Below are 27696 nucleotides of genomic sequence, written 5' to 3'. Positions count from 1 at the left end.
CTGGCATCAGTGTAACAGTTGTGTAAGAAAGACAAACAGAGGCTGCAATACTACAAAAAAATATACTGGGATTGATTTGACAGAACAAACTATTGAACTTCTTTCCAGTTTGCACAACAATGCATTCCCATGCACTTTTGAAAATAAATCAGTCTAAGAGATGACAGACACTGATGTTAAATCCTGGTGTCATTACAGAAGTTAACAGTACAGTACAAGCAGACACCTTCCTCAGAGCTCCAGAGGAGGGAGTAAGTCTTTGCAGAAGGTTCTCACTTACAAAATGTTATATTTATTACTCTGCCTCCCTAGAATCGTGATGTAACACTGAATATGTTATTGCATCACTTTTAGCCACACTAGATCCCTCCCTGTATTTGGTGGCCAAGTATCACTGTACATGCTACTGTTTTATGCATGTTCAAAGCACATTGACTACATTGGCTGAATGGAAGTCTCAGTGTGGTCCTCCAGCAGTGGCCACACAATGATGTTCTTGAAAAATGGCGAGTAAACACCTGGATAATTCCTCCGGCTCAGGTGTTTAATTAGAGCTATAACCATACCTATACATCAATGGATTTTTAGAAGGTGACATATGAGCCAAAAAATTAATGTTCTGAACAAAAAGTAAAATGAACCCAAGGTCCTCCAGCTTCTTTGTTTATGGGAGAGAACAGGTTTTTTGAAATGTTTTATAAAATAAAGAATTACCATAAAAATCAAGCAGTCATGTGCTTTTCTCTGAAAAGGAGTGCAGTGGTTATATGTTCACTGTTGAAATATTGAACTCAAAATTAGTACCTGCAAAAATGAGGAAATCTCCAGGTAACGGAGTATCTTCCTCTTGAAATATGTGTTAACCCATAATTTCTCTCACTCATCACTGCAGCTGGCTGTTGATATGTTCATGTCAAGAACTATCTAGAGTGAACCTTAGGGACAATGTAATGAATGCACGGTTGAGTCACCTGGGAAGTAAAATACTACAAAAAAAACACAGGAGAAAAATCATCTGATTAAGGTTCAGGTTCTATCAGCTTAACTCAGGCAGAGCAATAGTTTGGCATTGACCGAGAAGAAGAACACAGTCCTCTGTCACTATCAGAAGAGCTGTTAAAAATAAGATTTTCTGTTCCATGAAGTGCCATAACTGTGAAATGTCAAAAAGATCAATTTTGAAAAGCCTTGCCTAAGAGGAAAAAATGCTTTGAAATAACCACTTTTAAAAAGATGTTTTTAAATAAACTTAATTAATAGCCCCATCTTCTAAGCTCAAAGGCCCCTTCTGGCTTAGCTTAACTTCTTCATCTTCTATACTGATTATTCATGATCTCTGTCATGACTACCAGCTCTAATACCATATCTGTAAGAAGCTCAAGCATCCCAGTCCTTGTGGGGTTCTGAACATTTCTCAACTCCCTATCCGAGGACGAGACACAAAGGCCTTGTGAAACATGGCAAAAGCAACATCATTCAACTCTGCAGGAGGGAGCCTGCAGATCGCAGCCAAACCAACTTTTTCTAGGTTCTCAGGATCCCTTCTGCAGAGCTGAGAGCTGAGTGCTGGTTCCTGCATGTTTGGGACTGCAACAGGAAATGTGGGAGACAAGGATTCCTTATTTCCAAGGGCTCCCAGGCTTCCCCCACAATCCCTGGATCCACAACCTGCTCACTGGACTAGCAGGAAACCAGGTTTTGTTTTACTGGAGTAGGTCAAAACAGAAAACCTTTGACAAACTAACATTTCTTAAAGGAAAAAAAAAAGGCATTATCAAAAAATTCCTGACCAGCTTTAACTGGTAGAATGCACCTAGTGTTGTTTGATACATAACATTCATAGCCCCAGCCTGGTATTTCTTTCACTTCACCATGACATAAAGCAGGAAATAACTATACTGGAACTACCCATGTGTAAAACAACAGAAAAGAAGCAAGCCTCTAAACGTCAGTCTACCAAAACAAGCGATTCACAGAGCAAAATTAGAAGGCCGGATAACATTTTTGTTGTTTTGAAACAATGACAGGTGTAGAAAAGAGGCATGTGAAAATTTTATAGCAACTTTCAGGTGAAGGGATGAATCAAACTTAGAGGGAATCTGGTAAACAACTTAATACAGACCTTCTGAGAAAACTATATGCCTTTGTCCATCACACAGCAGCAGTATACAGAATTCCTTCATATTTACTTGGAAACACAATACTGCTCGCGACTGCACTAAAAGAGCAGCCACGTTTTGAACACACATTGTTCTCAGGTTTTGTACATCTCTTCAGCTGACACACAACTAACATTCAGCCTCTAACACAATGTAGGCAAAGAGCATTTTGAAAAAAGATGTAAGGGAAACCTGCTAGATTTCATGTACATGTGGATGCCTCTGTTTTTAACACCTTTTGAAGCAAGTGACATTCAGGAAGTGGTTGAAATTCCCTCAGTAGCCCAAGGGAGATCACCAACCACCTCCAGTCCTCTCATATTTGAAACTGCACTTCAAGGCAATTTAAACCTGATTCTTGAGACCACCACAGAGCCTGCAGATGACGATGACAACAAAGCAACAAGCACACTTAACCATCATATCGGACAGGAACATTTGCATGGTTTTAAAAGAAATAAATTTTGTGCAAATTGATATGAAGACTTTATACACTCATCCCCTTATCTCTTTCTGAAGAGCATACAGATTATTGACAGATACACTTTTGCAGATTTCTTAATGAAAAATCAAATTAGCCAATACTTCTTTGTAGTCAGATAACTGTTGGTCTGCTTTAAAGAACATTAAAGATAATGAAATTCCTTCCATGGCTTTGGTGGTCTTTAGATCTGGCTGTCAACAATAAAGCATCTCACAACAAGCCTTTCTGGAGTTATGGAGTAGTCCTGCAAGGTTGCTGATTTTTTAGTAGTTGAAATCAGAAATCCTTGGCCCAGACTCTCTAGAAATTAACTCTATTAGTATAATCTCTGATTCCTTAACATAAAAGAGACAAGCACTTTCAATATGCTGTAAAATACCCATTTGCAGTACACCAACTGTATACAGTATCATCAGGTCTTCTGTTTAAAGTGAGGTACCTTTGCAGTATCTTCATGGGAAACATAAAATGCCCTTTTTGGCATATTCACACAATTCTTATATTTCTATATGGAATCTAAAGAAATGCTATGTTCTAATTTCAAATGTACATTTTTGGTATAAATCTACCAATTATTGATAGAATAGATTGATTATATTTCAGTCTAAATCACTAGGAGCAGTATATTCACCAAAAAGAAGTTGGCAATCTGCTGTATGTGCTGTCCTCCTGTGGTTAGAGATCTGTTGTCTCTAAAGTTACCACCTTGGCATTTTTTGTGAGATCCAGTATTTGCTTACAAATAAAAGCCAAAGTTGTCATATAGAAGCTTGGTCTAGATACTTTTACACGTTACACCAGTCTGTCTCTGTTCTGAAAAGATACAGCTATCTATTATGTCAGATAATGGGCACACCTGCTAAAATGCCGAACTTTATAACCTGACATTTGTGCATAGATACTACCTTCTAGTTTAGGCCAATTAACACTGAAAAGGAGATCTTCCATTATAAGACAGTTGCAAGCACAGAAATGTACAAGTTACTTCATTTTCTTCATGGACACCCTAATATAAATGTATGAACTCTAATATAAATGTGTGAATGAGAAAATATTTTAACTGTTACTCAAATTTGAAAAAATATAGTTCAAAATTTTCCAAAGTGATTGGGCATCTGAAGATGAAGATGAATGCCTAAGATGCCTCACTGATGGTAACTAAGTTTTTCCAGAGGTACCACTAAGCACTTCTTTGCAGGTTGGGCTCCTAACAACATGATACTCCCTAGCGCTCTCCTGCATGTCAGCTTTTTCCTCAGGTATTGCAAGACCAGTTCATTTCCAAGATGAAATATTGTAAATATGCCACAACTCTTTCATAATAACTTACTAAGATCTAACACAGTGTGTTAAAATCCCCAACATATTTATAACAGTATGCAATACCTAAATAGCATTTTTTCATCGAAAACATCCAAAATACATTACAAGACAGGGTACACATTATCTTCAAATGAGAATTTTTACTCAGTGTAATGCATGACATCATCGAAATGTATGCATCACAGTGAAATGTATGAGACAGAACTGTCCTATGCTGCACAGTTACAAAGGATTCAGAAACCTTTCCACAGAGTATTTTTAAATTCACAGACTGAAGTACATTACTGCACTCTATTGGATGTACTTTTATAATACTTAGTTCGTACAGAACAGTGAAATATGAGCAACCAGACTGGCATTTTAATGCTTGTAGCACTGTGTTTCAGACTGGGTTTTGATATATTTTGCTCAGTCTTGCAGTCTTCTGATAAATACTCGATTGCAACACCTATGAGGAATTCAAAGAAATAACTAGAAATATTTTCTTAAATTCTAAAACTTTTAAAAACGTTCAGTGATGTTCACATTTCTTTTTTAAGTTTTCAGCTTTAAAGTACATTTAATTCATAGAATCATAGAATCATTTCAGTTGGAAAAGACCTCTAAGATCACCAAGTCCAACCCTAAACATACCACTGCTAAGTCCACCACTAAACCATGTCCCTAAGCGCCTCATCCACACGTCTTTTAAAAACCTCCAGGGACGGTGACTCAACCACTTCCCTGTTCTAGTGTCTGACAACCCTGTCAGTGAAGAAGTTTTTCCTAATATCCAATCTAAACCTCCCATGATGCAACTTGAGGCCACTTCCTCTTGTCCTATCACTTGTCACTTGGGAGAAGAGACCAGCATCCACCTCTCGACATTCTCCTTTCAGGTAGTTGTAGAGAGTGATAAGGTCTCCCCTCAGCCTCCTCTTCTCCAGGCTAAACCACCCCAGCTCTCTCAACTGCTCCTCATAAGGCCTGTGCACCGGACCCCTCACCAGCTTTGTCGCCCTTCTCTGGACGTGCTCCAGCACCTCAATGTCCTTCTTGTAGTGAGGGGCCCAAAACTGAACACAGTATTTGAGGTGCGGCCTCACCAGCCCCAAGTACAGGGGGACAATCACTTCCCTACTCCTGCTGGCCACACTGTTTCTGATACAAGCCAGGATGCCGTTGGCCTTCTTGGCCACCTGGGCACACTGCTGGCTCATCTTCAGCTGGCTGTTGATCAACACCCCCAGGCCTTTTTCCACCAGACAGCTTTCCAGCCACTCGTCCCCAGGCCTGTAGCGTTGCGTAGGGTTGTTATGACCCAAGTGCAGGACTCGGCACTTGGCCTTGTTGAACCTCTTACAATTGGCCTCGGCCCATCAATCCAGCCTGTCCAGATCCCTCTACAGAGCCTTCCTACCCTCAAGCAGATCAACACACCCACCCAACTTGGTGTCATCTGCAAATGCACAGAGGGTGCACTCAATCCCCTCATCCAGATCATTGATAAAGATATTAAACAAAACTGGCCCCAATACCGAGCCCCGGGGAACACCACTTTGGCTGCCAACTGGTTTTAACTCCATTCACCACAACCCTTTGGGCCCGGCCATCCAGCTAGTTCTTTACCCAGTGAAGAGTGCACCCATCCAAGCCATGAGCAGCCAGTTTCTCCAGGAAAATGCTGTGGAAAATGATGTCAAAGGCTTTACTGAAGTCTAGGTAGACTAAATCCACAGCCTTTCCCTCATCCACTAAGGAGGTCACCTGGTCATAGAAGGAGATCAGGTTAGTCAAGCAGGACCTGCCTTTCACAAACCCATGCTGACTGGGCCTGATCGCCTAGTTGTCCCGTACATGCTGCGTGATGGCACTCAATATGATCTGCTCCATAATCTTGGAGCAGAAACATCTTCAAACATTGCTTGTTGCTCCTTGATTATGACAGTGCCTAGGTACATCCATATATATCCTAACATATCCATATTCCTGTCTAAATGTTAAGCAAATGACACATTCCAATCAACCAGCTGCTGCTGCTGCCACTGCTGTTCTTACATACAGGGCTAAGTCTGAGAGCAGTTTCAGTAGGGTTAGTGGAAATTTTAGATTACTTATGTGAAAAACAGAAAGAAGACCCATATGACTTTATCCACCTAAAACTCAAGTATTTTTCTAAACTAGTCATCTAGGTTTCTTTTTTGTTTCATTCAGACAAGTATCTCCAGAGGTTGACTCATGAGACAAATGGGGATGAATCTCTATGGATTGGCTCACTAAGCGCTTCACTGATTGCTGAGGGAGCCCAAGTCACCTAATTTCTCCAGCAAACTTAGGTGAGATTACCTCTATCCCAAATTTATCTGGTATTTCAGGGTGACAGAGAACCCCAGGAATCATCATGCTGAACTAATTCCTTCTGAGTTAGGTGAGGATTGGATTGGACACTCCGACAGCAAACAGTTTACTAGCAAAACTCCAGAGGACTAGGAAAAACTGAGTCTGATTTAACATTATTTCCTGTTTCCCTAAACAAGTATACTGAACTGGCTCCCTACCCTTAAGCTACTGGCACAAACCAGCTAATCAAGTAACATTGCAGCAGAGGTCTCAATCTAAGTCAGAATCACAGCATAAGAGAAACTGACATATTTACTACTTTTTTCTGATTTCAAGCTTACAAGTAATCAGGGTGAACATTCTTTTACTCCAGATTTTTTTTTTTTTTTTCATAAAAAAGGGGTTTTCTTCTGTATCTCTTTATATCTATTTTCTGTATTGCCATATTGGAGGGTATTGTTTTTCTTCTAAATTCAGTAAAAAAGTGAAACAAATGTCAAAATTGCATTCCTATCTTTTCCTCTCTCACAGAGTGTAAAAGACTAATTACTATCAGGTTGCTAGGTATTTTTCATTTTTTAGTTTTCATTCTTTTTCCAAATATCATGCTTTTTTCAAAGCTAACTTCTTCACATTTTCCAAGGTTACCAGAAAAAGTGTAACAACTTCTGCCACTCACTTTTCAAAATTGCTTATATTTGCAAAAGATTTTGAAAAGCAAAAGGTATCTGAGACAGATTTAAAAGGCAGTTCTGAAAAATCACATCAGTATTCACTTAACTGTTCTGTGAGGAAAAAAATATTTAAAAGCCTTAGGGAAACTGTTTCTAGAATTTTTTTTTTAAGGATATGTGAGACCTAATGCAAAAAGTCAAAGTTTGTCAGAAAGTAGCTTTGCCCTTTTTCAACCAGGTTGCCCATCAGACTTAAATAAACTAACCACTAATAAGGGTGAGATGCTTAGAAAGGAAAGTGACCAGTCAACAGAGTTTGAGGTATAGTACAAAGCAACAACTCTATTATTATTTGTAGATCTTCATGTAACTGTTCTTGTGATAATTTTCTTAATGCTTCCCAGCTTATTAATCAAGATTAGACATGCATCACTGGACCAACAGACCCTCATCTTCCTGAAAATGCTTATGACCTTTCCAGCCATAAAAGGCCTGGAGGACTGAAAAGCCATGTGACTGCAAGGGCAGCTGGACTATTCAGCACTAAATTCAGTAAATAATGAAAGTTTCCTCTCTCTAAAGCTAAAACTTAAAAACAGAGGCTAGATATCTATCCCAAGAAATCTTAATGAGGCAAATTTCAGAAAACATACACCCTTCTGAAAACCAGTCCTCACCGAAGTTACTCAATCACAATATAGAAGCACTCCAAGCCACTAGACACATTTAAAACACCTCGATCAACATATGCACGGTTGCAAATTGTTAAAACACCTCTTACAGCCAATTGGCACAACCAAATGAGAGCAGCAGTGAAAGATATAGAGCTTAGTTTTTTGTTATTGAGGCTGGCGATAGGACAGAAGGAGCTGGGATGAACAACGCTGGGATGGAACTGAGGAACTGTCTTCAGGCATAGTGTGACTCTTCTTCTCTGACACATCCATGTCATTAGGACAATGAAAAGCATTTATGACTAGCCTTTTCTCTCCAATACATAAGAATACTTTGCTCTTTGACGCTATTGCTTTGTATTACAGTAGTGCCTAGGAAGGAGGGTTTCCTTTGCCTTAAACAAAAGGAAGAATCTCTTTGTGAATGAGAGTTTAAGACCTTGCTCTTGCATTGGGATGCACATAGAAAAAATGGCATAACTGTGAAAAAGATACTGTAAGATGCAGTTTCAAACTGAATGCAGTGAGACTGATGACAGGAGATCATGAAGATGAGAGGAAGCAGATAGTAGTAAGAAAATGTTATTATTAAGTCAATTCAACCTTATTTGATTATTTCTAGCATCTAAAATTTTTCTGGACTGTAACTAAATAAATACATACCACATATCCTCAGCAGCTGTCTACTATCTGTTTTTAACTGGAGTTTTCTATAGATACAGAGGCTGGGACAAGTCTAAAGAATGGATTTTAAAAGCATTAGGTAAACAGGTCATTTGACCATTTCAGGTAGAAAATTCCTCTTGTATAGCATATATAGGTCACAAAACACTTAATGTATATAAAGCAATTCTCATTAATATCAGTCCTTGAGAAAGAGGCAGTAATATTTTTTTCTTTTGCTTATGGGCTAATGAAGAGAAGAAGAAAGAATTTATTTAAGAACATCAAGAACTTTAAGAAGTTCACAAAGTATTACAGCATAGCACAGGTGGAAGCACAACCTAAAGATCCCATCCAAAAGCCAGTGATTTCAGGACTTGACAAACTTCCCTCCCAATGGAAGATTCTGAGCAAGATCATAGAATTTAGTATGAGAACATTCTCAACAGTCCATAAGCAAGAGACAAGAGAAGGAGAAAAACCATCTTACAATTAATGAGAAAAACTTTCACAGTGCCTTTCTGAGGGATATGCTTGTGCCAGAATGAAAATGGCACAATTACAAGCTGAACAGTCAAATGGGGAAAGCATTTCCAATGTCGAAAGGGAACTCCTCAAAGGAATATTTGTAACAAGAAGCTATGCAAGCTGCCTTGGAGTCCACAGACAGCTATCTGTCATAAGTAGAAGCAGAATAACTATAAGCAATCTCTTAAAAATATTAATATGAAGAAACACATTAATTAACAGTATGAACACTCATGAGACTGAGCCTTTCCCATTGCCTCAGAGCTAGAACTGGCCTGTTATGCAGCAAGAACTGTCGTTTGGATTACAGAGAGCAAATAACTGACAGAAGCAGGCTTCAGGCATGCTTTTTCATCTTTACCATGCACTAAATTAACTTAGTGCTTACATTTTCTCTTCATTTTACAATAAGACACTGTAGATAGCTGCACTGTTCCACACACAATCTGAACTGTCATACGCCATATATGAGATTATTCTCTTTTTCTCTTGCAGCTAGATGCTCAAAATGTAGCATTCTGAACCTGAACAAAATGAAAAACTTGTGTTTAATATGTCTATAGCAAAAGACATCTCCTGTGGAGATTATTATCTGACATCCTATTTAATATAACAATGGTAGCACTATTGCTCCTGAGGAGATCATTATCCTGTTTTGCTATATTTGAGGGTAGCACCATATTGAAATCAACACCAACATGTCCTTTCATTATTGTTTTGAACAAATGTTATTATCCAGACAAAGTGATTCTTTTCCACTGTCAAAATGGTAAGTACATTTAAAATAATCATACAGTCAAGTGCCTCTGTCCATGGTAGCATTTTTAAAAACTGCTTATAATCAGGAGATGCTGATACAGTAATTTAGAAATCAGAAAATAATTAAAACCAACAAATGGATACATATTACACTTCAGAATTATTCAAGACATAAACATAACCACTTATTCTCTTAGGAAGTTAATGAGAGCTCCTCCAAAGACTTTGGATAGTCTTTGGCTCGTGTTCCTACCTGTGAACGGGGAAGCAGGACAGATTTCCCTTCAGGCTTAAGAGGGCTGAAATCTTTGGCATGAGCTCCAGTGCCTTGTCACTTCCATTCATAGGCAGCCAAGTCAATATTTTAGAGGGTAATTTGTTTGTTTAAAAAGAAATAAAGCCCATAATAAACTGCCGTGGAACATTATAAAAAATAGGGAATATTTCTGAACTATAAAGATTGCATATTTGGAACATGTTCTTGGTAATCTCTGCTCCTTTTTGCCCTCCCAGGAATAAATTTGATCCTGCAACCTGTATTCATATGAAAGTAACATTTGCATATGTGCACTGAAGTCAAGCTAACCTAGCTCTTATGGGTCATACTGTAAGCCCCTCACTCACATTGCAAAACAGTTGCGCAAGTCTTTCAGATGACAAAAATTGAGCCAGTTTTCATAACTGTTCATCAGTGTGAATAATGACAGTAATGAGGCCATAAATTGGAATAGTGAAGAGACTTGCTAGCATCAGCTAATTTTGTAAGTATTTTCAATTGAAAGTACAGCAAAATAAAAATATTTGGCATCGTGAAAGCTGAATTTGATGTTGCTGAACTATTTTCATCCAGAGTGAGTAGATGCAATTTGATGCTACTTAGTGTATCGTAGAAAATATTTACTTTCTGTTTTTCCTTCTTTTATTTTGGAAGGCTATACAATCCGATATGTACACCACCAGTCAATCTATGGCACTTCTATCTGTACAGATATCCTTTATTCTACCTGTCGCTCTTCATCTGTGTTTCCATTGTTCAGAAACAGTGTATCCCAATGTTTCAAATAATAAAACCACACAGTTGATTAGAATCACAAACACATATAAAAATTTAGTTTCTGTCTTTGCTTTTTCTGTTATCCAATAGTGGTCTCCCTTACAAATAAACCTGATATTTTGTTCTTAAAACTGTCAGCTAACATGTTAAACAACATATTGAAATCATAAGTATTCTGCAAAGACTGCAGGAAAGAAAAAGACAGAGAGAAAGAGAGAAACAGTAAAATTCAATCATCTCCAGTAATTTTTTAATGTAATCAATGGGTTTGCAGATGATTCGTTAAAAAAAAATAATGATATGTTTAATCACTAAATGATATCTATTTATAATGATGAGGTGATTTTATTGCTGTCTAAAGGCCAGGGAGATAGCTAAACCACATCAAATATAAGGTGTGTAGCTACCTAGTTTCTTCCAACTTTCCTGGATTTTGGAAATACAAAAGTTTTTTAGAGATAATGAGGCTGCCAACTGGCGAGAAAACTTATTATTTACCCATTCTTGTGCTACTGAGCAATATTAAAATATTAATATCTGAAAACACTGACAGTTGTATACCATCATCATTTTCATGGGGTTTGGTTCAACTACAATTACTAAACCCTTGGGATGCTCAAACTGTAAGCTTGATGTCTGTGTTTTAGAACCATTTAATGTGTTTTGCACACCTATATATCAACTGAAAGATTTCAAAGGAGCAACTTTTACTGATAAGTAATAAGCTAAAATGTACAAGAAAAAAACCCAAAGCCAAAACCATTGCCAGTGTGATGTTACTACACTAGGCATTTTCTTGCAGGATCTAATTTTTCAGAGCTCACAGAAATCCAGTTAGCAGAGGCATTTTAAAGAAAAATCCATCTTACTGCAAGACTTTTCCAGGCAAATATCCCTAACTGTAACCCAAAGTAGGAAATAAGTCGCTATATATACGCCATCATTCGGTTTCCCTCCTTATGCTTTGCTTTCTTCTTCTTTTCCTATATATCCATACTAGTTTATCTTGTGAACTCTAGTGTCTCAAAGCATTTTTAAACCAGTGAACAAAGGGAAAAAATTCAAGAAGAATGAAGGAGGAAAAAAGAAACCTCTGACCTGGTATTACCAAAAAAATAAACAAACAAAAAAAAAGACACTAAGATGAAAACAAAATAGTGCCATGGATTTACATATGGGGTTTTGATGGAAACTAGGGCTGGGTTTTAAATCAAAACTCACCATCTCAAAACCACTTCTTTTCATCCGCCTGCAGGACTTGAGGTAAGTACGTATGCGTTTTCTGGCACGCTCTTGATACTCAGGGAATTGTCGCCTGCATGAGTCAATGATAGCCTGGATCTTTTCTTTGGGCTGCTTAGAGATTGGGACCATTCGGTCCAAGTTTTCATCTACAAACAGCCTGACAAACATCTGTTGGCAAGAGGGAGACAGAGGAGATGGGTTTGGAGGGCGGCTCTCTTCTCTTTCTAGCTTCCTGTCTTGATTACTGTTAGGAAGGCATTTTTTCTATCCACTGAAGAGCTTTGTAATGGGAAGCCAGAAATATTAAGCAAACAGTTCTTTAAAGGGTTATTTTGGGGGGGCTGATTAAAAAAAAGACAAGAAAAGAATAGTCTATAGGATACAGAACTTGTGAGACAAACCAGAACAGATTGTCAAAATAGGCACTACTTAAGTTTCATTATTAACAATAAGCTGTGATTGCTAATCATTTTATTGAACTGACTCTCACTTTTTCTTTGTTTGAACAATTGCTTGTGTTTTCATGCATAATTACATACATTGGGAAAGCAACAGAGAACAGCTGACCACTGGAATGGTCTTCTGATAAGCTAACTACAGCCCTTTCCATTCAATGGGTGAACATGCACATACACACATCCACATCCACACACAGGCACACACGCACACATACAGAACAGTGTTTTCCTCACTGGTAAAGATGGCACTCTGCCTTAAAATTCTAAATAAAACACAATAAATCTGTCATCTGTTGGCAAGAGTTTAATGTGCATTAAAATAATAATAGAAATAAATCCTGCAAATTAAATTAACGTGCCTTTAATATTGTCAGACTTACCCATAAATAACAATGTAAAAGGAATGGTAGAAGTAAGACAATGAGTGCAAGAGGACTTACGTTAAAAGCTTTCAGCCGCTCAGCTTCTACCCCATCTGATTCATTAACCTTCTCAGGATCTTCCTGCTCGTCATGGTCATCCTCGTCCTCATCTCCTCGATTCAGAGACAGATCTTCAGCACCTCTGCCTACACTCTCATTCTTGCCAGAGTCATAGCTTGAATAGCTATGCGCAGGGGACTGAAAATAGGCAAAAAGAATATGTTTGTAAAAATTCACCGTGGAAATAAGGTCTACTCATCAAAAATGCATTATAAATATTTAAAGAATTCCATGATTTATTTTTATTCTTTGTTCAACATAAAGTGCTCATAATCCTTGTAAGCGCAACCAATTCACAGTAATATTCATTTCAGTACTTTAAAAAACGTGACCAGCTGCAAATTCAGTAAATCAACTAACAAATGAATTACCTATGATCATTACAGTTAACATGAGATCTTTGCCATACAGCCTTGTTTAAGTACCACGTACAGAAGTTTCTTACAAATACCAACTTCTTTGTATTAGCCAAGATGTAAATAAGGGGCAGTTGATTTGCACAAAATTCTAAAGGATTAAAAACTACACATTTTAAGGGAAAGAGGATATAAGTAGGAAACGTTGATATTCATCCAGTCAATATGAAACATTATCAAAAGCTGCAATAAATTATTCAAAACATGGAGATGATTATGTTCCAGTTTCACTTGCCAAACCCCAGAATGAATTAGAGATATGTATGTTTGTTAACATTTTGAACGCTTTTCTGAGAATCATATAGTAAAAACATTTTCCCTTTGCGTATCAGCATTCAGAACTTTCCCCTAAGCAGAAATTCGGCTTGCTGGATAAAACAGATGACCATCTCATTAAAGTGTATCCACTTGTAGGACAAGAAAGTCTTCAACTACCAAAAGTCAATACTGTGCATTTTTTCTTGCAATATCAAGACTTCAGTTACCTGTTTCCTCTGCATACACTTCAAACTGCAGACCACAAAAAGAGATCAGTAATAAAAAGCCTTCCATAACTTAACACTTTAAGATCAAAGCTTTCCCCCAGTCACACAAAAGTATCAGAGAGTATCTTCACCAGAGCCATCAGATTCATGTTTAGGTAACTCAGAGCACAATTTTTTTTCTATAATATTTTAATCCTGTAATATTTCAATATTTCCCCCTCTTGCTTCAAAGATACTATAGTCTATTAACTTCAGAGAGTCCTGAATCAGGTGCTACACGATGAACTACACATACACGCTTTTTTTAGGTGCCTCCTGCCTCAATGTCACCAAAAATCAGGAGCATAATGCCTCAATCAAAAATGCATTTCAATTACTTAAAATCACACGCCTTGATCTGAGCTTCCTAATATTGTCTTTATTTCAGGGTGTTTTCACACAATCACAGAATTTGGCTGGGCAGTGAGGTAGAAGGGAAAGGCCAACAAAACCATTCATCTTTAAGGTGTGCTTCTTGCTTTATAGTCTTACTCCAACTTCTTTTTTTCTTTCCCTGTTTTCATTTCCATCTTATGTTGGTCCTCTGTACACCATCAGTTTTGGAGTCACTCCCATACATTTCCTTGCCTTGCCTTAACAGCACTCATACTCCAAGCCTTCCTTTTTTATCTGTCCTCCCCAGACTATATTCTTACAGTACAAATCGCCTGAATTTCCACTTTTTAATCCCTAATGCTCCTAACATCAGGTCTTGCAGCCTCTCTCATCCCCTTCCTTGAGTTTCTTCACTCTCTAGACCACTCTCCATTCCATAGACCCTTATAGCAGACGTAGGGAGAATGAGAAAACATCAGAAGAAAACAGAAGAGACAGCCTCTGGATACAAATACCTTCAAGAAGTAGCAAGCTCAGCATCACCACTTTGCTTTCCTACAAGCCCAAGACTGCACAGTTATGAGGCAAGAAATTAGCCAGGGTTCAGGATGGCAGACATGAGATGGCATGGGAAGATAAGACTTGGGAGAGCAGCAAAAAAACCTGTTCCTTTTCTTGACACACTGATATTTTGTTCTGGGAAGATTATGGCTATTTACATTGCTGCTCATTCAGATAACTGTTCCTTGCAGGAGGTGTCAAATCCATTGAATTACCAGGCTCCAGAAGAATATGGTTCCATCCTGATAGGAGATGATGGCTATAACTTATCAAGAGTGTCTAGCATATATAAGCAACAGTATTTAACCTGGCCAATGGCTACTAGAAGGCAAACAGCTGCAGCCTGGTAGCCTGTTATGAAGGAATAAGAGTGACCTTCCTTGATCCTGAAGACATTCACAGAAGAAAATTTTTAAAAAAGAAAGTTACAATTAATTAATTGTTACAATTATTGTAATTGTGTCCAAGTGCTATGCAGTAGAAGATCTGAGTTAGACTGCAAGACTTGTTCTTTTGTACTTCTTTGTTTCACCTTGTACTACAGCTATACAGCATGCAGAGGGCTTCTAGTTAGTCAAAAAGCCATTTCATGTGCTAGGCACCATATAAAGCTGTAGAAGCTACTACCCTGAAGAACCCTACTGTCTGAAACCCTTGTTCTGCAAACACTTGATTTCGCATGAGTCATTTCATCAGACTAAATCCAATTAGACTACTCATGTGCATAAAGTTAAACAGATGCAAAACTGATTTCAGTATGTACATATGTTTGGGCTGGATGCCAAGATCATAAATTATGCACCAGGATTGAGATTTGCTTTTGTGAAGGAAAGAAATTCAGGCCAAAATGGATTAGCTATGTCTCTCAAAAATGCAATAGTAATTTTTTTTTAAAGAAAGCATTGCATACAGAGCCTTGTCCAATGTCTTCTCCAAAATATTTATTTCAAGAACAACTTTAGCATCTTAAATGAACCGTGGAGAATAACATACTCTGAGAAAGTTGCATGGCAGGAATCCATATTTATTCATTGTGGATTTGAAGACTGTGTATAGTACCAGGAAAAAAAGGTGGGTTTTTTCCTAGTTGTTGCATAGGCAAACTGATGGAAGAGGTTACAAAAGCTCAGTTAAGAATAAAATTTCTACCTTTTTGTATTTCTACACAGATGAATATTGAGTCAGAGAAGGAACAGACTGTTTCTCTCACTTGTGTTGACTCTGCAGTTGTACAAAAGCTGATAAGCATTTTCTTTTTGTACTCTATTAAGCAGCTGCAGTGCTAAACAAACACAGAGTCATATAGCAGAGGACAACTTTTCCCTAGTACACGTTCCCCAGTTTTAGGTCTTGCACTGTCCTTTCAAAAGGCTGCTCTCACCTTTGCCAGACAGGAAACTGATCATTCAGATTCCTGTACACCCCTTGACACATACATTTTTATGGTCCTGCAGTGAACTAGACTGGATAAGTGATCCTGGTTGAAATGTTCTGGGTTTGGGTTTTTTTTCTTTTGTCAGTCTGTTTAAGACCTGGATCAGTTCTTGGCTGCAGTTCACCACCTGAAAGCACAAACCTTTGGGCTGACAGGGGAGTGTGAGCATGGGAGAGGTAGAGGGAGCATACACGTCTCTCTTGACAGCAATGCAGTATTAAAGCAACCATGGAGTGGAAGCACTAGTAGACACAAGATGTTTCACAATTGAAACCTTTGTGCTAAACAAGCATGCATTGGAAAAGAAAGTGACAGCAATGTAAAATGAGACATTACTCAAGGAGAACAAATGAGGCCAAGGCTAAGGCCAAGAGTATTGCCTCCCCTAAATATTTAGATAATTATATAGTTGTCTTAAAAATACTGAGATGTTGATAGATATATTCTAGCCACTTTGTCCTTGCCCTTTTCTGAAGGTTCTGAGTTCATTATTTTAATCTGTTCCTTGCAATAATAAGTATTAGACACTTCTGCTTTATAAAAATGAAAGTAAATGTTCTTGCCTAACAACCTGCTTTCAGGAGCTTGTGACATGAAATATCAACATCTTTCCAATACATTACAAGTCAGCAACAAAAGTCACCTGAAGTAAGGTGAGTATCAAATCATATAATAAAAGACCTGGGAGGACATCACAGTGTCATCTAGTTCATCTTGCTGCCACATAACAAGGTCAGAAGGTTGTTCCTGACCACTGTTTGCCTGGTTGTTATCTTAAGACTTCCAGTGACAGAGATGCCATGCATCCCCCAGACAATCTGCATCAGTGTTTCCCTGTCTTCGGAATTATTAAAATATTCTTAACACCCACCTCTGACTTCCATAAATGGTACTAAGCCTATTTCTTTTTCATCTATCATCTACCTCATATCACTATGGAGGACAAGTGTCCCTGAGAAGAGAGCATTCTCTTCCCTCTTTACAGGAATCTTTCAGACATTTGAAGACTGTTATCATGCCCCCTCCCCTCAATTTTCTCTTCCCAATAAATTCATTCATGCTATGAAACTCGTGTTTTCCAGATTCATTATCATTCTTACTGGTCTGCTCTGGATGTTCTTTATTTGGTCTGAAATATTCTCAAAGAGCAACTCCCAAAACTCCAAAGTGTATTCCATTTGAGGCCTTCCTATAAGAAATACATTCATTTATTGCTTCACTGATTTCTAATACGCTTACAGCAGAAAAAGCTTATAATTTTATTTGCAAGATAAAAGAATACCCCATACATGCAAAAGACAGTAATGCAGAAACCCCACAGTTGCCAACAGAAGTCATGCTGTTATTTTGTGAGAAATAAAGTAGAAGTAATCCAGAACATTAATAAATATAAAGTCTACCATAGTGCCCCAATGTCTGGTAGGCTTAGACACTGGTGTATGGCCATCAGACATGGTTTGGAGGATGATGCCATATGAACTCATTGCAGAAGGCCTCTCCCAGCAACTGACAGCAAGAGACTCTTGGCTATCTTGGTGAGCATACAAAGAAGGCTGTTGATTACTGGACCAAAAGTTATTCAGTGCCAGAAAGTTAATTACTGAGGCTAGTTATTTGTAATGACCAAAAATGGGAAAAATCACGGCTTTGTGATTTTTTTAAAAATGCCAAAAGGGAACCGAAGACCCCACCTTTTCACGGAAAAAAAGCCTCTGAAGGAAGCCTAGCATTTTTTTAAAATGGAGCTTCATTTTTCACATTTACATCACATTTTACATTTACATTTAGCTGGATAGTTTTACATTTAATTGCATAGTGTGTAATTCTTTCAGTTGTTACATTAGACACTCATAAACCACAGCACTCCTGTCAGCTGGAGATTTGAAGAGTTGGCAAGACAGTAGCACAGGTTTCCATACTGCATGGAAAGGAGAGGAGCTGTGAGGTAGGCAGAGATGAAAACACTCTACTGGCTATATATGATTCTCTTCTAGAAGTCTTCCTCCATATCTGTAAGAGTTACTAAATAAAATTTTTTAATGAGTAAATAAACCCATAATCTACAGCTGACAGAGTTCTGCTCATCCCTCAGTTGTACCTCCAACCCTTTCTTCCTTCTCTTTCTACATCTCAGTCTTTCCCCCTGTTCCACTGAAAACACAAAAGTCTACAATTTCAGCAATTACTCTTGCAAATTAGGTGCGCTTTTCTGCATATTTTCCCATGTGCTATTGTGGGGAATATTTTTATAGAAACCATTCCTATGATACAGAAAGGGATTAGAATATTCTGATGACACCAAGTTTAATTGCTTTGAAGACTTTTTTTCCAGAATTGTCAATTAAATTAGAACTTGATTTTAATTTTTTACTTCACATTTACATTTTTAACTGATTCTACATATGACAAGGTTTTTGAAAAAAGTGTAACACACTGGTTTTCAGTGAACTGACTGTGAGTAAGAAGTATGCATTTTATTTTACATATAAACAAAAATAAAAGGTTAAGCCTGTAAGGTTAAGGGAAAATTTATGTCCTATATCTTCCCCTTAAAACTATATTTTAAGTGAATATTGGATTCTTAGAGTTCCACTTTCTTTCCTGTGCAAACTGTGAGTTTTCCATACTGCACAGGACTTGCCTACAGGAGGTAGTGGGTTTTTTTTTGCATTGAACATATGTAATATAAATAACACATTAGAAAACAGAAAATACATTTGGCACATACGTGTCCTTTTGGTATTAAAAGAGATGAAACTATGAATTCAAAAGTTCCTATCTTTTTCTCCTCAATTCAAACAGTAAAGCAGGAGGCATAACTGGAAAACTAAGGTTCAGCTATTATCCTAAGAAATCCTCTTTCGGTTTTTACAGAGTAGTCCAGCTCGCTATTATTTTTAATTAATAAGACATTTTTTTCACAATCCCTCTTAAATCCTATGCCTTTCTCTCTTCCAGACTTTACTGTTATTATCCTTTTTACACGGCCCCTTTAAACCTTCATACTGTCATGTGTGTGGAACTTCCCTGCCCATCATTTTTTTCTCATTAGAGAAAAGACTGTGAAGTCTCAAATACAATTTCAGCATCTCACCATTTATTTCAAGATCCAATTAACCTCATTTTTATAAACTTGTCACATATTTGCTCATCCTACCCATGTCTTTGCATCTGACTATGACCAGTTTGCTCCCCTTGTTAGACCACAATTGGCCTTTCCAGCTCCTTCATAAAATTTCACCCTTGATAACGGGAAGGCGTCGTTGTGTATAATTCTGCTATTTGGAGCATGATGATCACAGCATTTTTACTGGAAGAATGGAGAGCTGAAATCTAGAGTTTCATAGGTTTGACTCTATACAAGTGTTATCTAACACGTAAAGTGTTGTGGAGTAGATTGTATAAGACATTTTTACACAAAACTTACATTACACTGAAATATTAAAAGATCTTTTCTGTTTGCTCTGTTAACAATGTGAGCTCCAGAAAGACAATTGTTCAGTTATTTACAATAGGAACTAAGAAATAAAAAGATATTTCTCCTGGATTATGTTTTACATGGTCTTTTGTCCAGAGTCATTGTTTTTACAGTAGTCACTGAGTGAACAGTGACTGTTCCTAAGACTACCTACTTGTTCTTTCTCAGTAGTTAGCCACTCTGTATTACATTATCTGTTTGCTTATAACATTCCTTTCAACAGAAGCACATTTATTAGCAATAAGTAGAGTAAACTGTAAATTACCCAGCCACTTTCATTCCAGCAGGATTTATCTGAATAGATAGAAATTTGGATAATTGAAAGATAAATAATTGAAAGACCCCCTGAAACACAGATCTTCCTGTGGTATATTTTCTCTTTTTAGCTAAAATATAGTCTACCCTAGGTTATCCCCACTGGTATTGACCGACATTATTGAAATACATCACTTTGCCCTAAGAGAAGTAACCTCAGAAATTAAGTAGAGAGTAAAAACAGAGAGGCAACTGGGAATTATCAGTCAAGTAGAAGAATGAAGTATATTCAGAGGCAATAGTTAAATGAGCTTCTGTCTAATTTGTCCACAACCAATCTCTTATTACCTGATTCAGCACCTTCAGGAAGGCTCTTGCTCCTTCCCCAGCCATTCTGGAGGGGGACAATTCTTGGAGGATCAGAGTAAGCGTGTCTAAACCTCCCTAGCCCACCAGTGTCGAGAGTACTAGGGCAGAGCTGATATAACAGAGCAGGAGACTTGCCTGCTTCTCACAGCTTTTATTTTACAAAGTTGTTTTATTAATGACTTCTAGAACTCCTGTCACTGACATAGGAAGACAGGTATTTTCAACCAAATACTGAAAAGCCCTAGTTATATAACCCCCAATAACTGGTCATATTGCAAAATGTGGCTGCTGTGTTTTTGGCAAAAACACAATGTCCTTTGTGTGAGTTGAAAAGTCAAAGCTAAATGGTGACAGGCTCAAACAAAAGCCTAAATTATTTTCGGCATCATACACCACTATTTTGAAGCTTTAAAAAGATCTGACAAGAGTTTCTGTGAATTTGAGAAACAGAGGCTGCCACATAGGAAAGCTCCATCACAAACTTCTGGATTTATGCAAACCATGAGTCAATAGAGGATTTAAACATTTCCTATAGTACACCCAAAATCAAACCAGAAGATCTTAATGAAGATGCTATACTCTTGTAAGAGCCTACCATATAAAAAAAAAAAGAAAACCTACCTTATTATTAAAGGTAAGGAAACTTCATGAGTGGTCTCCTACGGACAGCATTAGCATACTTTGCAAGTACTACCATAGCTCTGTGAAGCCAAGAGCCTGGGAGTGCCCCCTGTAGTTCTTGTGCTTTTGTCAAAATGCATCAATCAAAAACTTCTATTGGAAAACTACCATTTCTAATTTTTGGTGAAATTTTGACCTTTGTCAAGAACCTTTACAGTTTCCACCCAGATTCCACAGCCTTCCATTCGTCAGGGTTTTTTCTTTTTTGTTTTCTTTTTTAAATGAAATAGCAACAGTTTATACAGGGATTTGGGAACATTTTTCTTATGAAATATACTTCAGTGACTACTGAGGTTCACATTACAGGCAGGTAGTGAGCATTTTTGACCCCCAATTCTTTGGTCAATTGTTAGACAACTGGCTGGTAAGAGCTACAAATTATTTTGCAAAAACACAGGGCTATTAATTTCTTCTCATCCTATTTAAGTTGAGAATGAAAGCTCTAATGTAGGCAACATATTTAAGAAGTAACTAAGATGGAGAAGACCTACATAAACCTGAATATCACAATGGCAATCACAATGCAAGCCTCAAGACTCTCACTCCTCTCTTTGCACCCTGTCCTCATCTAAATGACAGAAGAGTAAGATGAAACTGAGCACGTCAGCAGGGGTACAACAAACAGTTGAGTTTCATAGGAACTCCCTTGCAAGAAAACAGCTGAATCCCTGACAAAACTCAATCTATCCTTCAAAGAGCCCACTTACTGGTCAATAGTGCTACCCCTATTGTTAGAAAATATCCCAAACTGCTGCTAACTTTCAAAACAGAAGTAGCTGCTGAATACTACAACTGCAGTCATGGCCTCTGAAGTCTGACTTAGGTATGAAGTTACTATCAGCAAAAGCAGGAATTGAGATGTAGGAGTGAAATAATTTCTTGAGTAGTAGTTTAAATGTCCTAAGCTTACTGTTTTATTTCTTGGATTTTAACTTCTTAGGGGTATATGTATGTGGGGAAATAATGTTATTGTAAATACAGAAAAGCAGGGCTTCTTGTCAGCATGGCATCATTGGATGCTCTATTTTAATCTTGAGCATATTGCTGCTGGAAAACCTAAGTAGAAGAATCCCCTTCCTCATTTTAGCAGTAAGGAATACAAACCAGGGAATACAAACCACATGCAATTCACTGGTTTAGTCATGGGCCCCTTGTCAAACGTATGCAATGAACTAGAAAACTGCCACAATCTTTGTTCTTTTTTTCCCTCCTTTGCTATTCCGTCTGTTCATGCCCCTTGGTTCAGTTTAAACCATTTTTTAGAAGCTGCTTTCTCCTAAAATCTTTCATTCTTTTCTTTCTCTTTGAACTCATTATGCTTTTAGTTCTTATTGCTTCGTTCTCCTCTTGCATTGTTCTCTTGACTCTCATACTATTTCCGTCACATCTTTCCCCCTAAATTTTTCTCTGCTCCCTCTTGCCATAAATTTAAGCTGTGACACCAAAAGCGTTCAATAACCTGCTTTCTTCTTCAATTACAAACATGAAACATAAGGCTATTTTCTCAAGTCCCAAAGCATGAATCTACACTGGGAAATTAAGTGCTTATTTTTGAACAGCATCCCTTGAATCTACGACTGTCAGCTACAGGTGAAGCCTTTGCTAAGAGAACTACAACCACAGACAATCTAAAGACTTCGTACCTGCCTCTTTACTCCACCACCTTTTTCTTCCTCTCACTCTTTACTATGACAGGTTTCTACTCCTCCATAGCAGCTCAGACATATGCAAGCTTTTTCTACCTGCAGAGCAATGTTCCCAAGGAGCAAAGACATTTGCAGGTGAAAGTGTTCAAGTTATATCAGGAAGTCAGGAGATAAGAATTTTTTTTTCTGACACTTACTTTCACCCTGCTCCCCTGTCTCTGTGTATCCCAGGAAAGCTGGAGATGGAAGCTAAACAAGAGGCTTCCAGATTGTACAAAGTTTCAAAAGAAACTTCCAGAGAGTAACAGCAGAGACAGATGTAGGGATAATAATCCATCACCACTGCATGGTTTGTCTGTCGCAAGAGCAGCAGCAACGAAGGAGAGGAGCATTTGTTTTCACTAGGTAAAGAGAAAGAAAGCAATGAAGATGAAGGATGCCTCTGACCCATTCTTGCCAGGACTATGGCAAAAGAGTGCTATTTGAGGTCCAGGAACTCAGCAACTCCTTATAAAGTCTGCCTAAGGCTACACAGCAGCTGGACTTATTAAACGCGTAGTTATATGCTGAGCTGTGAACCTGTATTTGCCAATAAGGAAGGAGGAGCAGCATTTTTTATCCTAACTCATGAGTAAGAAGAACACAGTGCACAGAACAAAAGTTGGAAATAATGAGGAACTAAAAATGATGATCAGGATGAGAGAGGAAAATGGTTTACCAATGGACCTTTCTTGGTGTGCTCTTTCTGAATTTATCGTAAGTTCTTCCCTGTGCTGACCTCCTCTTCCTGCTTCATTCTTCCACAACGGCATTTCAGAGGTTCTCCCACCTTTCTCCTTTCCAGTCGGAACATGGCAGAAGTGCAAATGTTTGGGAAGGACATTAAAAATCAATTGGTGGAAGCAGTGGAGGAGGGAACTCCAACTCACCTGTCTCCATCGTTTGAGACAGTTTGTGTTGCTCAGTCACTACAGTCATATGCCAGAATAGGTGAGAGGAGACAGTCCTGTCACTCCTTCTCTTCTGATCATGACAGTCTGACCAATCATTTACATCTTCAGAAGTACAGATTAGAGGAAAAAACACAGTAATGGTAACATATTGAGAGACAAACTCATGCAAAAAACCAAAGCAAATTGATTAATGACACGCATGTAATCCAAAATAATCTGTTCATTACTGAACAGCCATTTACAACTGATCCCGGTAATAAGATGACATATTGGAGATTGATTTCTTTGGGGGAAAGCTAGGAATGCAACAGGGGCATGACACAAATTTGTTGCATATGCAAGAGAGGAGTGTATCATTTACAGAGAAGTGTAGGGCACAACTAGAGAATGAAGGACTAGTTTGTTCTTGGTTTTGCTTTTCCTATCTGCTTTTTGCCTCTATTTGCTTATAGTTGCAAACTTTTTTTCTCTGCTGAGCTTTATAAAACGTCTCTGCAGTAAATCAGCTGGATTGTGTTAGCAACTAGCCCTGGGAGACGGAGGCTAATTGCCTTAATTATTGCTTAAGGGCCAGGTGGGGAGATTTAGAACTTGAGACCAATCAAGAGGGGGCAGATGAAGACAGGGCTTCTGTACTGGGGGGGATGGGGCTGTTCCTAGTTTGCAATAGTCTGAGTGACAGGGGAGCGGCTGAGATGCCTGTAGCTGAAGCTGATGTAATAGATTACTGATTAGTTCCCTACTAATCTACCACAAATAAATCTTTAGACTGATCTGTAAGAAATGCATGTAGTTTGACCCTCCTTGTTCAGGGAAGGAGAAATAAAGCATTTATTATATAAGCAGGCCAGACCTATTGCTTGAGGTTAGCACATGACAGCAACCATAAGAATATTGAAGGAGAATTCCTCATAAAGGCAATCTCTAGCCATTTAGTCCTCCAGATCAATGCATCCTTAGGATTGATACAAAAAGAGCACCAAGAAACAGAAACAACAAAATAACCTTTCAGTCCTAAAGCCAAGCTGGCTGTGCTCCTGCTAAAGACACGGTCTGACATTTTGGGGGTGAGGGATGGAGGACAACGTTCTAAAAAGCATTAAACATGACTCCCAAAACAAAAGGCAATTCCTGACCAAACTATTCAGGGAACCAATTCTAGCAAACAACACAGTTGTGTTGAAGAGCAAATGCTCTTCCCCAGAAGAGTCAGAGAGATCACAGTAGCCTCCTAAATCTCTATCAATATCATTAAGCATCTCTATTGGATCGTAGCTTTCATGGTACTATCCTGAAGAAACCAGAAACTCTCGTTGTAATCCATAAATTTACGTGCTTGAGATGGTACAGCACTTTCTAACTTGTACAAACATTAGTATATATTTGATACAAAAGTGAGCTAGAACTTTTGGGTGGCCTGGTTATAAATAAGCCCTGGGACTTTATATGCAGCCTGTTAAACTCTCAGGCTTGTGAAAAGAAAATCGTCCTGCTTTCTACAGGATAGCATGGCATAGTGTAAGCTCCCAGAACATTTCGGCTGCTGTTCAGAAATAAAATTGCACTTCCAAACTTGGCTCCATGCTCCAGTATTCTCTGTGATTTCTTGTAGTTGCATAATCTTTGTTTATGGCAAAATGTTTGTCACATTGGTACTTAAGGCTAGGTTAGAGGGAACGATGCAGCCATCAAGCAGCACAGAAGTTTCCAAGATGATCTAATAGACCTGGTCTGTAAAAGCTCAAACTTATTTACAACAAACAATATTTTTAGCTTGTATTAGGAGAGATATTTTGAGTTGTAAATTCTAGGGACCACTTTGTTACATGTGTTTACTTTAGCTTACTAAATCAGTGCACAAGGCTTAGCTCTTATCACCATCCAGCAATAGAGAATTCCCCTAGCAGAGTAGAAAATCCTGTTCGGCAAAACTCCACTTCCTCCAAAAAACACATCCAATCCACAATGATGTAGAGGAAGAGTTCTGGGAAGAAAATCATCTAGAAGTATACCAGAAAAATTGAATAAATCAGAGCAGGCAGTCCATTTTCTCATATTGATATCACAACTCAATGCCTGACTACGGAGCAGTGAACAGCTATAAAAACTGCTTTATATCTTGCGCCAACCCAAATTATTTAATCTTCCCCACCCCCAAATTCAGGGAAAAGGGATTTGATCCTATATTAAATAAGTCAGCTTATCGCTCAAAGAGAACTAGCTGAAAAGTTCAGGTCCAGATCTGAACTGGCCTAAAGCTTTAAAAGTTTGTGTCCATTTCTATTTGCTTTTTTATGTTATATGACTACTACTTTAACCTTAGTTTCCATAGATGAAAGTGAAAGAGCAAAGAGGAAAATAAAATGGAATATATATCTAAAAATAAGTCATCCATATGTCGATTTTGAGAAAGTAGCCCCTCTCTCATGGTGCAGCTGCTTAAACTGTGTGCTCATCCATTCTTCTCCTTCACAGAGCTCTACCTGAGTTCAAGACATGCAGTGCTGTGATCCACAAACTGAGAGCCTTTTGGAATGGGTAACGTAACTCTCATCTGTTGCATTTTACTAAACCCAAATACAAGATGCACAGAATGTGAGAGACAAAAGAGTTTTCTGTGAACACCCCCGTCACTGTCACTAGAAGTGGCATTGACTCTGCTCTGTTGCGCGGCCAAGCCACAGATCAGGAATCCAGTAAGCAGGAATTAATTTTAAAAACTGAAAGGCAAGAATAACGTTAGTAAAGTTTCCCTCCCCTAGTGAGTAACCAGATTTAACGAACCTAAGTAGAATGATCTCTTTTGCACATGCACTATCTGTGCAGTCTTTTCCTTAGTGTGCCAGAACTGCTGCATGCATCCAGCATCATCAGCTGATGCTGGCATCCCTGCAGGTCTCTGAACTTTCCTGCATGAAACTTGCTTTCTGCCTAGTGAGCTGCATCAGGGACCTCTCAGAGCTGATTACATAGAGCAGAAGGTCACATGGGGTCGGAAAAGCACCCGTGTAGCTGAAGCTGGTTTAGCTCCCAGGATTTGCACTGTGATCTAGGTACCAAGAAAACATCAAGAGTTTTTATCCCAAGATCTCACAGAATCACAGAATCACTACGGTTGGAAAAGACCTGTAAGATCATCAAGTCCAACCTGGGGACTTGATCTTTACCGGTTCCTTATGATCGACTAAGTCAACAGTGTGTGTGCTAAGGATTAGGGTACAGTCTAAATTCTATGGATTTAGACAGCTGCACAAAACAGAAAACAAACTCATTTGCTCTTCTTGTCTTACCGATTTTTGCACGCAAGAGTTTTTGAGAACCCTGATGTGCATCTAGAAAGCCTCTCAGCTGGTTATCTAGATAGGCACTGCACATTAGGAGCCATGAGTCTCTAAATGTAAGATTTCTCAATGAAACTGTGATTCAGCTCACCAGAAGGAATGTGTAGGGAGTTTGAAAAGGCTTCAATGTATTTATTTTGTAGCTAAGGGATTACAGGCAGATTTTCTAAAATCCAAATGAAAACTTTATGACTCAGAAAACCGTCCCCAGCTAGAAGGTTTCCTGAAACACATTTGTACAAGTGCGATTTTTAAAGGTATATACACCATCAAGCTTTGCAATGCCAGAATTTATAAACGAGCAATGTTTACTTGTCTGTAAGGCAACACCTGTAACATTACTTTGTATATTTTGCTTTCCATTCCAACTTGCTAAACTGCCTGTCAATCTTCTAGTCAATAAATTAAATACAACAGGATTTCCTTTTGTAGACCCTGGGCCTACAACCCCTATAGTAGGGCTCTATTTGAACACAAGGATCTGTTCATGTGTGGCACAGGACACTAAGAGCTTTGTTTTGCATTATTAAAAAGTAACAGCACACAGGCAATGAAAGTATATAGAAATTGGTTTTCTCTGGTAAATGTTATCTCTTCAGTCTTGTCAAGAAATTTTGCAACTCCAGTACTACTGTTTTTAAATGAATGCGATGATAGGGGTTCAAGCTATCGAATTTTGCTAGACAGTAAGTGCTTCCAACAGTGCCATAAGCAACAAACAAAATAGAGCGATGTGACTCACTCTGGCAGTCATAGCTCATCTCTACGAGTTCTGTAAAGGAGTAGCCTTAATATCTGCTCAGTGATTCCTAGACAGAAATATCCAGTATATTACACTTAAACAGTTTGTAGAAACCTGACATCCTATCCATGTCCTCA

General features: G+C 38.3%; 1 protein-coding gene across 6 annotated transcripts in view; it reads right to left on the bottom strand.

Moving 5' to 3' along the window:
* The window catches only part of NOL4 (nucleolar protein 4), a 197510-nt gene that overhangs the window by 35937 nt on the left and 133877 nt on the right, over nucleotides 1-27696 (bottom strand). For 3 of the 6 annotated variants that reach the window (XM_059815317.1, XM_059815315.1, XM_059815318.1), the window contains 2 exons: nucleotides 12781-12960; nucleotides 11859-12050 (listed from right to left, as the gene is read on the bottom strand). In XM_059815317.1, the coding sequence (XP_059671300.1) occupies nucleotides 11859-12050; nucleotides 12781-12960 (372 nt within the window). The remainder of the gene's footprint in view (nucleotides 1-11858; nucleotides 12051-12780; nucleotides 12961-27696) is intronic. The other 3 variants (XM_059815319.1, XM_059815320.1, XM_059815321.1) reach the window with 1 other exon arrangement.

This window comes from Gavia stellata, chromosome 3 (assembly GCF_030936135.1).
Source record: "Gavia stellata isolate bGavSte3 chromosome 3, bGavSte3.hap2, whole genome shotgun sequence".
Lineage (NCBI taxonomy): Eukaryota > Metazoa > Chordata > Aves > Gaviiformes > Gaviidae > Gavia > Gavia stellata.
Note: the sequence above shows the minus strand (reverse complement) of the source record. Positions and strands in the feature narration are given on the sequence as shown.